Below are 16,062 nucleotides of genomic sequence, written 5' to 3'. Positions count from 1 at the left end.
GAAGCAGGCAGGTGGTTGGCTTTGGGTATCATTCATAGTTGAACGAAGTTTTGTGTGTGTAAAAGTCTGGATATGTCCATGGTGACGCAATCGATCGTTTACACGAGTAGGAACATGGGTTTGATTCTTTGTCTATTCGTTGGTTTGGTCATCTGTTTAAGTGTCCTCGAACGTAATTCTAAAGAAGTGAAATAGATTTGGTCCAGTTTTGCGCTGTTTTTTTGTTGTTGAAAAGAATGATGTCTCTTTCAAAAAAGAAAGACAGTTGTTTTTGGATTGTAACTCGGGACATGGCCGGGGGTTGAACCAGGATAACACTTGAGTACAATCAATGGTTGTCAATCTATCCACTGAACATGATAGTGTTATTTGAAGCATTGCTACACAGTTTATATTTGCATTGAGTCTCTTCTTAAACAGAATGTTGATGTAGTTACTCTATGTGTGTGTTTGTGTGTGTGTGTGTGTGTGTGTGTGCGTGCGTGTGCGTGCGTGTGCGTGCGTGTGCGTGCGTATACATGTGCGTGTGTGTGTGTGTGTGTGTGTACGCGCGCCTGCCTGTCTGCGTGTGCAAGTGCGCGTATGTACTTCGAGGCGAAAGCGAGTGGACATGTTTCGGATCTATTTAAATAATTGCTATTTAACATGCCTGACAAACTGTGACATTTCTAAATTGCTGTACTTCTTTCTTTGGACACTTTTATTTTCATCCACCATGATCCTCTTGTTTAATGTACAAACATTGCCGATGGGTTGTGCTAAATAAAGCATTTTATTGAAACTCTCTGTCCATTTGCTCGTGGTGAACAGTTTCGTCAACCATATTATTTACCGGAAGTTCAATTTAGAGGCAACTCTTTTGGTGCGGGTTTGATGCTGAAACGGGTTGTCATGCTAAACAAGCAAAAAGTGTTTTGGGGCAGTCGTTTGAAATCCAGATTATACTAGCTGTCAGACGCTTTCACCCTGGTCGGAAATTAAACGTCTATTGTTGTTTTCTCTCTACTTGTCGAACGTTTAAATGGATAGACTCTTCAACGATGCATATTAGACAGTGTTTTTAAGCCTATACGTATGTTATTTTTTTTTGATTGTAGTAACAAAAAGACAATGTAATTTCATAATTATGTTTGTTGTTGTACTGTTTTAATCGAGATTACGAGCTGTGTGGTGAACATTTTGTTTAATACAGGACATTACAATGATAACTTACAAGAGGCTCTGAAGTGTTAATGTCAGCCAAGAATATGTCGAATACTTTCTGGTTTTTAAGGTCGCTGTTTTTCTTCAAAATATATAAAAAATCTAAAACAATTCACATGATCGTAACTTGTGTCGTGCTTTCTGACCTCATTGCATCTTGAAGATACGACGTTAAACACCAAATAAAGAAAGAAAGAATCTTGAAGATGCATTCCTTCCCTTTCAAGAAACATTCTTCCCGTGCAAACTATCATGTTTACCACCACAGATATGTCCACGCTTTTAAAGGGATATCTTTACATCCTTACAATTGCCCTAATACTAAAATATCACACAGTAACGCTGATGGGGTCTATGTCGACCAAAAGAGTGGGATTCCCTGTAGGTGGAGTTCCTGGAGGGGGATTCCCTGTCATACAGGGAATCCCACACATGCACAGGGTGGAGTTTTTCAATAAAACTTGCAAACCATACTCGAATTTCTAAGAAATATCAAAAAAGATTGAAAAACATCAAATTCTACCGATGTCGCCAAGCATCACGTGACTTTCAGCGATATCAGCGACACGCTACAGGAACTAAATCCTGTGGTATTCCCCGTATACAGGGAATCCCCCTCTAGGAACTCCACCTACAGGGAATCCCACTCTTTTGGTCGACATAGACCCCATCAGCCACAGTAACCCCTATGTCAAACTGCGAAATAAATTCAATCCCACTCTTCACGTGAAGCAGCCAAGCGGTTAAGTTTGGATATGTGTCAAACTGGAGGAATACTCTTCTCACATTTAACAGCGGACGGGCGCAGTGGCCTAGTGGATACCCCCCGCGGGTTAGGGGGAAGAATGTACCCGATGCTCCCCAGCATGTCGTAAGAGGCGACTAACGGATTCGGTTTCTCTTTTTACCCTTGTTATAAGGTGTTTCTTGTATAGAATATAGTCCATTTTTTACAGATTTTAGTCAAGCAGTATGTAAGAAATGTTAAGTCCTTTGTACTGGAAACTTGCATTCTCCCAGTAAGGTAATACATTGTACTACGTTGCAAGCCCCTGGAGCACATTTTTGATTTGTGCTTTTGTGAACAAGAAACAATTGACAAGTGGCTCCATCCCCTCTCCCCCCTTTCCCCGTCGCGATATAACCTTCGTGGTTGAAAACGACGTTAAACACCAAATAAAGAAAGAAAAGAAAGCCTAGTGGATAAAACATCGGCCTCCTAATCGGAAGGTCGTGAGTTCGAATCCCGGCCGCGGCCGCTTGGTGGGTTAACTGGTGGAGATTTTTCTGATCTCCCAGGTCAACTAATGTGCAGACCTGCTAGTGCTAGCACAAGACCAAGTGCGCACGGAAAAGATCCTGTAATCCATGTCAGAGTTCGGTGGGTTATAGAAACACGAAAATACCCAGCATGCTTTCCCCGAAAGCGGCGTATGGCTGCCTAAACGACGGGGTAAAAACGGTCATACACGTAAAAGCCGTGGGAGTTTCAGCCCATGAACGAAACATCAAACAAACATGTTAGAGCTTAGACAGATCTCAGGTGGTGAATATATGAACACTTTGGTGTGAAAGACTGGACTTTTAACTGTCGTATGTTTCCACCACAGGAGCTTGTATCAAATCGCCGGTCGATCATTATTTACATACTACTACTATATACTACTACTATATACTACTACTATATACTACATAGTAGTACTAAGTAGTATATAGTAGTAGTATGTAAATAATGATCGACCGGCGATTTGATACAAGCTCCTATGGTTTCCACTAAGTTGTCTGTCTTTTGCAGGGTACAGGGGATGACGAACAGAGGTTCGCGTTATGGTGTTAACTCCAAATCTCCTGAACTAAGCATCTTTTTAAACGGAGAAATCGGTTGGGCGAGTTTAATCGTTAGATTTCTTTGCATTTTTTCAACCGTCATATTGACTGTTTCTTGTGTTGTGTATCATTTGGAAATGTATTCACAGTGATGGACAATAAATTTCGGAATGCTTTTGTTCCGGGCTTGTGTGAAAGATTTATATTGTTTGAACCTCATTCATATTGATCCTTTAGTAATTTAATCTAATGAAACGGAAGCGGATACTCTGTTGCGGATAAGCTTTAGGGAAGAGATACATGCTACAGTTTTGTCGCTCGCATCTGGTTCAAAAAGTCGCATGCAACTCTTCTATTCGACTATCGCTTGTTGGTAACGAGGCTGTGTTGTCTAGGTGATAATTCCGACCAGCTACAATAAGTTCTATACTACCCGTCATAAAAAAAACTAGTCGGTGCGTTCATCATGCCATAACTTCATTGTTAGGCAAGATAGGTAAACAGAACTGTCAGTTGTGGATACAAATGTGATGGTTCTTTTTAATGACATGCAAAATGTCTTCAGTTTTAACAGTTCTTGATTTTTTTTTTAATTTAACGCGGGAACCTTGCTTTTGTGAATTTTATTTTAAGGGGTGTATGCCGCGTTGTAGCTTCCACTGTATAGACATTACCTCATGTAAAATTAATCTGTTTGCTGAATATTGTAGGGAAATGGATGGTCTTTCCAGTCATATAACTGGTTTACAATAAACGTCATCATCACAAAAATCTGCACTCATACGCATCTGCCTAGATTTTTGTTACGATGGGTAGTATAAAACTGTCAGTGACTTTCGCTTCAAGTTAGAGTGTTACTTGCAATTGTTGTTTTTGACGAGAAAGGTCTGTACAAAAAGCAACACACAAATGAACAAACAACTTTACAATGAGTTACATACATGTGTGAACGGCTCAGATCATGGGTAATGTTGACACCTTCACATATAAATGCTTATTCAATAGCCATCCATTGAATTGATAATAAAACAAAGCACACTACACTGCGAAGCATGAAAAAACAACAATAAAGAAATGAAAAGAACCAACAACATCGTTTTGTGTTTGTGGTTGGTTTACACGTTTTATTCACAAAACACGGCGGAAAATGGCGACCAATTTGTTGCACAGACAGTTCACTTCTTCAACCAAGGCCCGTACGTACCGGCTTTGACCTTGTAGCTTCCCACAGACACTATAAGCCACAGTGCGTACCACTTAGAGTCAAATATCTTGTACTTTATTTTTGACCATCTGTGCAACACTTCATGGACCAATGATCTGAGCTGTACAGTGTAAAACCAGCTCTAAGCAGGCAAGCTGTATAGTGTATGCCGTCCCCAAGTGGTGTAAGGTTACTTCTGATGATTTTGAAATCGAACTCGGTTACTGCCGCTGGATTGTTTTTCCTATCTGCAAGGCTGTTTCTGTAATCAAAGCCACTCTGTTTTCAAGTCATTTCAGTTTTCACGCCTATGTAACTTAATCTAAGTTGTTTAAACTTGTTTTTGGACAGAACTCGGCTGACCTCCGCTTGATATAAAGAAAAAAAGTGGGAATGAGTGTTGAATCATATTAGTGTTGACTATCGAGTTGCTATTTCTTGTCCAGGCAAGTGTTCGCACATATATATTAATGCTACTCGTCAAAAGATTAAAAACTAACAAACAATAACATCAACTGACTGAACAAACACGCACGCACGCACACTAACACGCACGCACGCACGTACGCACGCACACACGCGGCACACACACACGCTTACACACACATACACACATATACACACACACCCATACACGCACGCACGCACGCATGCACATACGCGCGCACGCACAAACACTGACACACCGGCACTGACACACACACACACACACACACACACACACACACACACACACACACACACAAACACAGTAACTACATCAACACACTCAAGCACAACAAGAATGTTTGATTGATTTTGGAACGTAAGCCGTGTATCTAGTTCTGTATTAGACTTTTGTTTTACTCGTTGAGTTAAAGATATAGTGTCCACGCCGCCATTTTGGAGAGTTTTTTGTCGGCCGATTGGAAGAATTTGGGGAATCTCAGTAGTGTAGGGGAAAGGCTCCTAATATGGACCGGCTCCAAATATGGACCACCTCCTGTTCTGACAAACTAACGGCGCTAGAGCTCTCAAAACAATTTCATTCGCTTTATTCACCCTCTCTGGATAAGTTGCACATGTCAAAACAGTTGCAGAAACACAAACCTCAAAACCGTTAGGCTTTTTCGCTTTTTTTCACTTTTGGCAGCGTTCACTCTAAATTTGCCGCCTAAAACGGACTCGTTTCTGTCCACAGCCACAGCTTTCATAACACAAACATGGCTATATATGACAGCTAAGACAGTATTTGTTACATTTTAACAGTGTGTACCCCGAGTTTCTACTGCAAACAAAAGTTAAAGGTGGCAAAAGTTGTGATAAGTAATGAGGACATTTGCCAAATACCATCTTGTAATATAAAATTAGTTTGTGTCTGCTCCGTCTTTCTTTTAGGTTACAAAATCCGCTTTCTTTATACAGCTTTTCGTGGCTGGTGCCGCGTACACCACCGATTATAGTCCGAATGGCTTCCAAATGTATTTTTTCCAGTGCAGTTGACCAGTACTCGGTGCAGTTCTCCGATAGGATGTTTGCATAGTCAAAATGTGGAAGAACGAAGGATTTGTACATAGTTTCCAGACTTTTACGATTTAATCTGTATTTATAATATCTTAAACAATTAATTGAGAGGGTGACCTTTTTTACGATGCTTCTCACTTGGAAGTCCCATTTACAATTATTCCGGCAAAGGAGTAGATCCTCCCTCGTCTTCTTTTTGAGGGGCTATCCAGAGATACTCCAGTGCCGAGAGTATGAAATAAATAAATAAATATAGCTGTCTGTCAGCGTTCTCTAGAATGACAATGTCTCTACAAGGTGCAGAACTGTGCACATAATAAACAAGTCGCGTAAGGCGAAATTACTACATTTAGTCAAGCTGTGGAACTCACAGAATGAAACTGAACGCACTGCATTTTTTTTTACAATGACCGTAGTTCGCCGCTTGTGCAAAACGGAGTGAAACTGACGAGCCTGTTTAGCGCGGTAGTGGTTTCGCTGTGCTGCATAGCACGCTTTTCTGTGCCTCTCTTCGTTTTAACTTTCTGAGCGTGTTTTTAATCCAAACATATCATATCTATATGTTTTTGGAATCAGGAACTGACAAGGAATAAATCGTTTTTAAATCGATTTCGGAAATTTAATTTTGATCATAATTTTTATATTTTTAATTTTCAGAGCTTGTTTTTAATCCAAATATAACATATGTATATGTTTTGGGAATCAGAAAATGACGAAGAATAAGATGAAATTGTTTTTGGATCGTTTAATAAAAAAATAATTTTAATTACAAGTTTCCGATTTTTAATGACCAAACTCACTCATTAGTTTTTAAGCCACCAAGCTGAAATGCAATACCAAAGTCCGGCCTTTGTCGAAGATTGCTTGGCCAAAATTTCAATCAATTTGATTGAAAAATGAGGGTGTGACAGTGCCGCCTCAACTTTTACAAAAAGCCGGATATGACGTCATCAAAGACATTTATCGAAAAAATGAAAAAAACGTCCGGGGATATCATACCCAGGAACTCTCATGTCAAATGTCATAAAGATCGGTCCAGTAGTTTACTCTGAATCGCTCTACACACACACACGCACACACACGCACACACACACACAGACACACACACACACACACACACACACACACACACACACACACACACACACACACACACACACACACACACACACACACACACAGACACCACGACCCTCGTCTCAATTCCCCCTCTATGTTAAAACATTTAGTCAAAACTTGACTAAATGTAAAAAAAGTAGTCAATCTGTTGGCCTGAAACAAAAACAACACTGAAAACCAGTTATCATGACACTACATACAGTAAGGCTTGACTAGCACACACCCAATAACCGCAACGGATTGTGCTCGCCTTCTTTCAATATGAGAATATTTTCAGAGTAAACATAACATATCTATAAATATATCTTTGGATTCAGGAGAAGATAAGGAATACAATCCAATCTTTTTCAAATCTATTCAAATAAAGCAGCGTCATCTTTTGAGTGTGTACATTTAGTAAATTTATTAGTGTGTGCGTGTGTGTGTGTGTGTGTGTGTGTGTGTGTGTGTGTGTGTGTGTGTGTGTGTTTTTCTGTGTCCGTGCAGTCACACGGATATGTTTTTAAGTGTTTTACAAATCGCACAAGAAATCGCTGATTATTGATCACTGATTCTCTTTTGCGTTCAACACAATGGATATCTACTCACCCAAAAGCACAGAGAAATGCCAGAGCCACAGCAGCAACCGCCATGCCGCCCGCCATCACGACCCCGAGCATGAAACCTTTGTTGGTTTCACTGCGGCCGCATTGTGAACAGCAGTTATGAGAAATTCGAAATGAGAAATGGCGCTTACGGCTAAAAAAAAAAACTCAGAAAAAATCAATTCTGCGTTCTTGATAGCAGTTTCGTCCAGACTGGACTCCAGCTTTTGCTTTTCTTATTTTTCTCTATCGTCCAAGCCCATAAAAAAATCGAACAAAGCGGATTGCGTTTGGATTTCCCTCTTTCAGATGACTGAGATTGCCCCCCTGGGATCGTTCCGTATCAAGGCCAGTTACACGGTACTGGCCGTGTGTTCAAGATGAGACAACTCTTTGAATGAAGAGCCGTCGCTGAGTGTTATCTCCCATGTACTTATGATGAAAATGGCGTCAAATGACTCAATATTTAGCACTTAGACTTTAGAGTACATTTATCTCTGCAACTTGTTCCGAACTGCAAGTCTTACATACAGAAAGGCACGCAGGTCGTTGTGTGATAGACCAAGGAGCGCAAGCCATGCGGCATTAAAGCAGACTGTGCAAGGTAATTATCCATCACCATTGTTGTAGAGTTGTGACTTGTGTCTAGTGCAATGTCAGTAGACTGTAGTGTAGAGCTATCTTGCAGTAGAGGGGATCTAGGCGAGAGGTCTCACAAGCTGTGCAGCCTTAAACTTGTTAAAGTAGCAACTTATTGGGTCGAAATGATCTCATATGCAATAAGGCTTTACAGTGCACTCCATCCAGCTCTGTCTTGGAAAGTTGTTTTGATGCACAAAGATTCCAAAGAAATCTTAACGACAGCAGGAGGAGAAAACAAATTCACTAACTAATTACAAAAAAGTATCGAAAGAGGTCCCTGCGGATGGGGAGATGAGCTTGATACATTTCAAATATTTTTATCTGCATGCACTGTAACATTAATCCTCAAACTAAGTCACTGAGTCATTTTTTCGTTGTATACATTTGTAGCCTAATGTGTACACTGTGTACGCAGCACTGGCTTGTATACATTATATGTTTATAGATCTGTTAGTTACATCTATAGTACGTTAGTAGGTAAACCTGTGCTTTTTGGTTTCAGACGGACAATGGACAAGCTAAGCATGATTTCCGGAGCGCTGTTCCTGGCAGCAGACATCTTTGCCGTCACAAGTCTGGCCATGCCTCACTGGATCGTCTCGGAGATTGGCGGCGACACCAATATCGGCCTGCTCAAAACCTGTCTCACCATCTACAGGCGTCCCTCCATCTGCTTCGTTCCGGACCCTGTGCGAGGGGAGTGGCTCCTGACCTTCGTCTGCATAGTTCTCGGTGTTCTCTGCATCAATGTCACCATCGTTCTCCTTGCCTTCTCCTACTGGCAGTGCAGGGTCATCAAGTTCGCTCGCTGGCTTGGCTTTCTGGCCATGATTTTGTTCTGCCTGGCCGCCGTCATTTTCCCCATCGGCTTTGACATGGACCAGATTGGGGGCGAGGCTTATCAGCTGCCCAACAATTTCCGTGTTGGAATCTCCTACATCTTCTTCATGCTCGCCCTGTGGATAACAGTGGTGTCCCAGCTTTTTGCCAGCAAGGTCTGCCTGCCGCACTTCTAAACTTGTAGTGTTGATGATCAGCGCATGATTTATGCACATTATGACTTGAACAAATTGAAGCCGTGGCATGCGTGGTTTCTTTTTTTATTTGCCAGCAAAGTTTGCCTGCAACACTTCTGAACTTGTGGTGCTGATGATCAGCGCATGATTTGAAGCTGTGGCAACTGGCATGCTATTACATTGCAATCAGCATCGTCACTGGTGTCACATTTTTTTGCCAGCGAAGACTGCCTGCCGCACTTCTGAACTTGTGGTGCTGACGAGTTGGACTGTCTGCTTAGCGCATATGATTTGTGGGCGTTATGACTTGAAGCGGTGGCATGCCATTACATTGCAATCAGCATGGTCACTGGTGTCTCAGTTTTTAGCCAGCAAAGACTGCCTGCCACACTTCTGAACTTGTGGTGCTGACGAGTTGGATTTTCTGCTCAGCGCATGATTTGTGGGCTTATGACTTGAAGCGGTGGCATGCTATTTCATTGCAATCAGCGTGCTGTCTCCGTGTTTTGCCAGCAAAGAATGTCTGCCACACTTCTGAACTTGTGGTGCTGATGACCTGGACTGTCTGCTTAGCGCATGATTTGTGGGCGATTTGTGACTTGAACAAGTTGAAGCGATGGCATGCCATTACATTGCAATCAGTGCGGTGTCAGTTTTCCCAGCTAAGTCTGCCTGCCACACCTATGAACTTGTAGGGCTGATGAACTTGATTGTCTGTTTAAGTGCATGCTTTATGAGCAGAATGACTTAGAGCATTTGAATGTCATTACATGTAGTGTCTTAGTAACTTCAAACCCTCGGCTTTTTCAGTTTTTGTCAGCAACATCTGCCTAACACTACGTAACAGTAACACACTCTTGAACCTGCTGGGCCGATGAGCTGGATCGTAATGCTCAGTGCATTATTTGTGGGCAGAATGACTAACTGAGTGCTGAATAGAATGCCATTTTTGTCTGAGGTGTTCTGGATGACTGTCTTACTGTCAGCTTTTGAGAAAAATAGATCTATGTGTGCTTTGTTTGAGATATGGAGATATGAACATGTATGTATTTAGAGATTTATGCTAAACATGACAATCTGTAATGTTCTGACTATATTTGACTGATTAAAGCAGGTTGACTTGTACAGTATTACTTTTTACCATCACAACAACATTTGATTGCTATCACTTAGTGAGCTAAGTACAGTATTTAATAAACTTACTATAGATTTACCTTTGTATTAAATTTCATCTCTGTGTAAAGACACAACAAGAACACGTCACACTTGAATTTTTAGTCCCTTTAAAATTGTTTTAGACGGGTAGCCTTTTCAGACCTTAGCATCCTAGACTGCGTCAATGCTTTATGTGATTCCGGTAAGTATATATTTATCAAATGAAAATTTACTTCAGCAATATGATATGGAAAAAAACAAGCGTAATAATATTCAATATGTATTTTTGTGCAGACGGTTTTTTTAAACATTACATGTACTAAGTTATACATCAATTAGACTTTTTTTTCTTCCTTTTTTTCCCCTCGTCTTTACACTTGTTCCCTTGTCCCGTTGTGCTCTCACACTGCCCCGTCCCTGCACTCGCTGCTCCAACCACCTCTGAATTTCGTTCCGCTGCCAGACTTGTCGATTTTAAAGACGCTCTGGGGGGGATGTCGGGCCGCTGCGGTAGGCTACCCGCGGAAGATGACACTGCACTTCTGCTGAGTCACTTCGACGGTGTTCAGTAGTGGGTCTGTCCCGAGCTAACGGACGCAGCCCACTACCCCTATAAACGACATTGACTTTAAGTCGCGGAGCCAGACTGAGTGAGCGTCCCCTCCAGAGAGCAGACTGCCACCACGTCCCTCCGTCGACCCCAGCAGAACTACTATTCAGGGAAGGAAGGAACATGAACACTGAGACCAAGGTCACCATGAGAGCTCCGGGCATGAAGGGCCACAAGAGCATGGACAATTTATATTTTGGATGATTAATGAGATGAGGATGATTATAATGATGCTTTGGATTTCCAAGTTGGTTTGAGACTACGTGACAGGGCAGCACTCTACGCTTACTGTCATAATATATCCTGGCGTCAACCAGGCCCGAGAACTGCCGCACCTGCGGTGTTGGTCAGGTATACAGAACCTGAGCACCCTCAAAGTCGCATTCGTAAAGTGAATGACACTCGGCTGTGTGATCCCAGCTTTCCCATAGGAAACATAGCACTTCCACTCTGGGTAGGAGCCGACCGTAGCCCGAAAAACCCACATGACCCTGATGGGATTCGAACCCACGACCTCCCGGCCCGCAGCCCGATGCGCTAACCACTGCGCTACGGGGGCCGGTTTTAGACTTTTTGGGGGGGTATAACTTGCATCATTTACTTTCTTTTGGTAGTTATATCTTGGACGGTGCTTGATCAGAACTTGTAGTTAGCTACATCATGTACATGTAGCTACAAGTACCAACTAACTTTTGTATCAGTAATTTATGCTATTCAGAGTACAGCAAGTGTCTTGGAAATAGATTTCTGTGCAATCTTAGGTGCTGAACCAGAATGTATATATATAATTAAAAATAAAACCATCTTGATTTTATTTATTTTTAAAAGCTTGGTACTGGATCTGGTGGTGTGGTCTTGAAGTTTGACCCCGAATTTAATCCAAGGTAAAAGCGTTGTGAAGATTTATCTCTGGATTGTCAGTGAAGCATGCTGGTTATGTACTGATTACCCCCCGCGGGTTAGGGGGAAGAATTTACCCGATGCTCCCCAGCATGTCGTAAGAGGCGACTAACGGATTCTGTTTCTTCTTTTACCCTTGTTAAGTGTTTCTTGTATAGAATATAGTCTGAATGATTGTAAAGATTTTGGTCAAGCAGTATGTAAGAAATGTTAAGTCCTTTGTACTGGAAACTTGCATTCTTCCAGTAAGGTCATATATATATTGTACTACGTTGCAAGCCCCTGGAGCAATTTTTTGATTAGTGCTTTTGTGAACAAGAAACAATTAACAAGTGGCTCTATCCCATCCTCCCCCTTTCCCCGTCGCGATATAACCTTGAACAGTTGAAAACGATGTTAAACACCAAATAAAGAAAGAAAGATGTACTGATTGACAGTAAGAAACGAGTCATTTAGTGCGCTGGTTGATACAGACATCACTACCTACCTCTTGGGTTAGTGGACGATAAATCCAAAGACAGAACTCATTAACATCTTGAAGGTGAAATATTGATGCCCAGGTGAGAAAAAGATAAGAGAAAAAAAAAAGAGCTAAATTGCAAGGGGGGGGGGGGGGGGGGGATCTTCATGACTGGGCGCAGGGGGCATGTTTTCTACTGGTTGTTTCGACACAATAGATTTTGCTTGTCCAGTGAATAAACAGGGTAGATTTTTTTTCAAATATGTCACATGCATTTTATGTGGTCCAGGACTGATACAAACGCTTACAAGTTTTAAATCCAATATGAGATTGTAACTGTGCCACTTTTTGACTCACATGCGAAGCAAAAGTGAGTCTATGTACTCACCCGAGTCGTCCGTCCGTCCGGACGTCCGTCCGGAAAACTTTAACGTTGGATATTTCTTGGACACTATTCAGTCTATCAGTACCAAATTTGGCAAGATGGTGTATGATGACAAGGCCCCAAAAAACATACATAGCATCTTGACCTTGCTTCAAGGTCAAGGTCGCAGGGGCCATAAATGTTGCCTAAAAAACAGCTATTTTTCACATTTTTCCCATTTTCTCTGAAGTTTTTGAGATTCAATACCTCACCTATATATGATATATAGGGCAAAGTAAGCCCCATCTTTTGATATCAGTTTGGTTTACCTTGCTTCAAGGTCAAGGTCACAGGAGCTCTTCAAAGTTGGATTGTATACATATTTTGAAGTGACCTTGACCCTGAACTATGGAAGATAACTGTTTCAAACTTAAAAATTATGTGGGGCACATGTTATGCTTTCATCATGAGACACATTTGGTCACATATGATCAAGGTCAAGGTCACTTTGACCCTTATGAAATGTGACCAAAATAAGGTAGTGAACCACTAAAAGTGACCATATCTCATGGTAGAAAGAGCCAATAAGCACCATGGTACTTCCTATGCCTTGAATTAACAGCTTTGTGTTGCATGACCTTGGATGACCTTGACCTTGGGTCAAGGTCACATGTATTTTGGTAGGAAAAATGTGTAAAGCATGTGAGTCGTATGGGCTTTGCCCTTCTTGTCTTGGTTGAAACCCAGTATTTTTCTTCTTGTTTTCTTGTTGTTGTTGCTTTGCATTGGGAGCTTTTGCGACAGTGATGTCTTTTTGCATTGCATGCTAATTTCACATGGGACATCAGGCACAACAAAAAAAAAGTCTGTTTACGGTATTCCGACCGACCCTAATTTTTTCGTGCGACCCTAGACTTTTTTTTGGCATTTGGGGGAGAGAAAAAAGTCTTTGTTTTTTGGCAAAATAACTTAAAAATATGGTTTTTTGGAGGAGAAAAAAAAGAAGAAAAAAAATCACAACCTACCGACCCTATTTTTTGTGCCTAATGTTACCGTAAACAGACTTCTTTTTTTGGCCTCAGTCTCCTGTGAGGCAAATTCATCTGCTTTGTTCAATCATTTAAGGCTGTTTGCTTTCTGGTGGCTTTTCTGGAAGTTGCACTCAGCAAAGCTGTATAGCGTAATGCTTTGTGTACAAGTTAAAATGTAGAGCTAACCTGTTTGCATAGAATGTGAAATGGTAAAGAAGGAATGACAACTGGTTGAGATTGGCCTCGGGCCCAGGTATACATCATAGTACATTTACATGTGTGTAACACAAACATCTCTTGCTAGGCTACATTAGTCTAAACTCATGTGTCAGTTTTACAGGACAATAAAAGCGTGTTCCTTGCTAAATATGCTTACATTTCTGCTTGAAATTATGTCTTCATTGTTTTAAAGCATAAGCCCTCCCCCCCCCCTCTCCTTTTTTTGTTCGCAAACTCAACTGTGTAAGTCTTCTGATAGTGTATTGAATCATAACTTGACCTATCTTAAAAAATGCAGATGTCAATTAAGCCCCCATGATTCAGCAAAAGCTTTCATTGTTTTGCAGTTTTGCATGTTACGTTTTACATTATGAAGCTGCTATTGTAATACATAAATGTATAAAATGCTCCATTTTGCTTTAAACGATTTGTAAATACTTTTTTTTAACTATACCATTGCTGTTATGCAGATATATTTGTTTCAAGTCTGTTGTGTGAAATCCATATTTTTGTGTTTGTATTATCTAGTCATTTAAGTCAGGCTTTATTTCAATACCATTGATACCAATGATCCACTCACCAGTTTTCAAGCAAATGTTGTTTACAATAAGTTACAATCAAGTTGCGTTCAAATGTTGGGGAAAACTCGACTCTGTGCTGGCTGTAGTTTGATCATTTGATAATGAAATGCGCATTCCTTGTGTGCATGTGTGGGGAAATGCATGTGTTTGTGTAAATGCTTGTGTGTGTGTGTATGTGTGTGTGTGTGTGTGTGTGTGTGTGTGTGTGTGTGTGTGAGTGAGTGAGTGAATGTTTAGTTCAGAGTAACAATGAATACAATACCAGGACATTGTAATGAAATCCAGAATGGCAGTCTTAGAAAGAAATTCTCCAAAGAGGAGTTATTACTCTAGGAAGGTGGTGTACATGTACTTTTTTGTTTAACGGATCTGAGGACGCACCAGACATCGGTCTGGGTGTGCACCAGACATCGGTCATAATGTGAATCTTGCAATACAGTGTATATATATATATATAACGGCTCTTTAATTATAGTATGTCAGCATGTTTTTTTTTTCTTTCTAGTCGATAGTTTTTGTTGTTGTTGTTTTTACTAAGTTTCTCAGCTTGGTGCTGCAAGCTTGGCTTGTTGTTTCAATGACAATATTTGTCAAAGTTTGATTTAAAGGATTGTGAATTCTGGATAACATTTTGTTTGTCTGTGTTTTTGATAAATAATAAAAAATCAAATAAATCCATGAGGGTATAAACTCAAGCAGAATGCCTTTGTTTCTTGTGTACATGACGCGAAAAAATGTACTCGTTTTCAGTTTGCTCCCAAATTTTTATTTTACCATTTGTTTGTTTGTTTGTTTGTTTGCTTAACGCCCAGCCGACCACGAAGGGCCATATCAGGGCGGTGCTGCTTTGACATATAACGTGCGCCACACACAAGACAGAAGTCGCAGCACAGGCTTCATGTCTCACCCAGTCACATTATTCTGACACCGGACCAACCAGTCCTAGCACTAACCCCATAATGCCAGACGCCAGGCGGAGCAGCCACTAGATTGCCAATTTTAAAGTCTTAGGTATGACCCGGCCGGGGTTCGAACCCACGACCTCCCGATCACGGGGCGGACGCCTTACCACCAGGCCAACCGTGCCGGTCTTTATTTCACCATATTGTTCCTTATGCGTGCTGAATGAGGAGAATTGACCTCGGATTTGAACCCGGAACAGCTTTGAGGCATGCTAATCTGCCGACTCTTGGTATAGTATACTGACAAATGTCACCCACTCTGAAATCGTCATGAATGTCTAGGCTCGAAAACAAAAATATAGTGGAATAAAAATGTAGAAACGAGCTAATAACAAGTGCTTTTCGGGGAACATCCTTTTTTGGTGTGTTGTGTGAAAGAGTTTGCCTTCTTCTGTGAATTTCACACCTACACCCCTCCCCCCATAAATAATAATAATAATAATAATAATAACGATTACTTATATAGCGCGTAAACCTCGTGGTGACGAGCCCAGAGCGCTTTACACTTACACAATCATAATACAAACAAGGAAAGAGAACTAAATCCGAATAAATTCAAACATGGTCACACACACCCACACACGCACGCACACACACGCACACACACACACGCGCGCGCGCACACACACACACACAATCTTTCTTTCGTCATTGTCAATGTTCAGGTAACCCGCAATGTCAT

At 41.2% G+C, this 16,062-nt stretch overlaps 1 protein-coding gene and 1 long non-coding RNA gene across 2 annotated transcripts in view; both read left to right on the top strand.

Moving 5' to 3' along the window:
• The window catches only part of LOC138961031 (uncharacterized), a 3,863-nt gene extending 3,431 nt beyond the window's left edge, over positions 1-432 (top strand). Inside the window, exon 2 of the long non-coding RNA XR_011454127.1 lies at positions 1-432. This exon is cut by the window's left edge and continues 1,644 nt beyond it. This is a non-coding gene — a long non-coding RNA (uncharacterized lncRNA).
• Positions 433-7,883: 7,451 nt separating this feature from the next.
• Positions 7,884-15,113, top strand: LOC138963058 (uncharacterized protein C16orf52 homolog A-like). Its single transcript, XM_070335060.1, has 2 exons — positions 7,884-8,044; positions 8,585-15,113. The coding sequence occupies exon 2, from the start codon at positions 8,592-8,594 to the stop codon at positions 9,096-9,098; it is 507 nt and encodes a 168-aa protein (XP_070191161.1). The 5' UTR covers positions 7,884-8,044; positions 8,585-8,591; the 3' UTR covers positions 9,099-15,113.
• Positions 15,114-16,062: the final 949 nt, after the last annotated feature.

This window comes from Littorina saxatilis, linkage group LG3 (genome assembly GCF_037325665.1).
Source record: "Littorina saxatilis isolate snail1 linkage group LG3, US_GU_Lsax_2.0, whole genome shotgun sequence".
Classification (NCBI taxonomy): Eukaryota; Metazoa; Mollusca; class Gastropoda; order Littorinimorpha; family Littorinidae; genus Littorina; species Littorina saxatilis.
The sequence above is the reverse complement of the archived record's forward strand: the minus strand, read 5'-3'. Positions and strand labels throughout refer to the sequence as shown.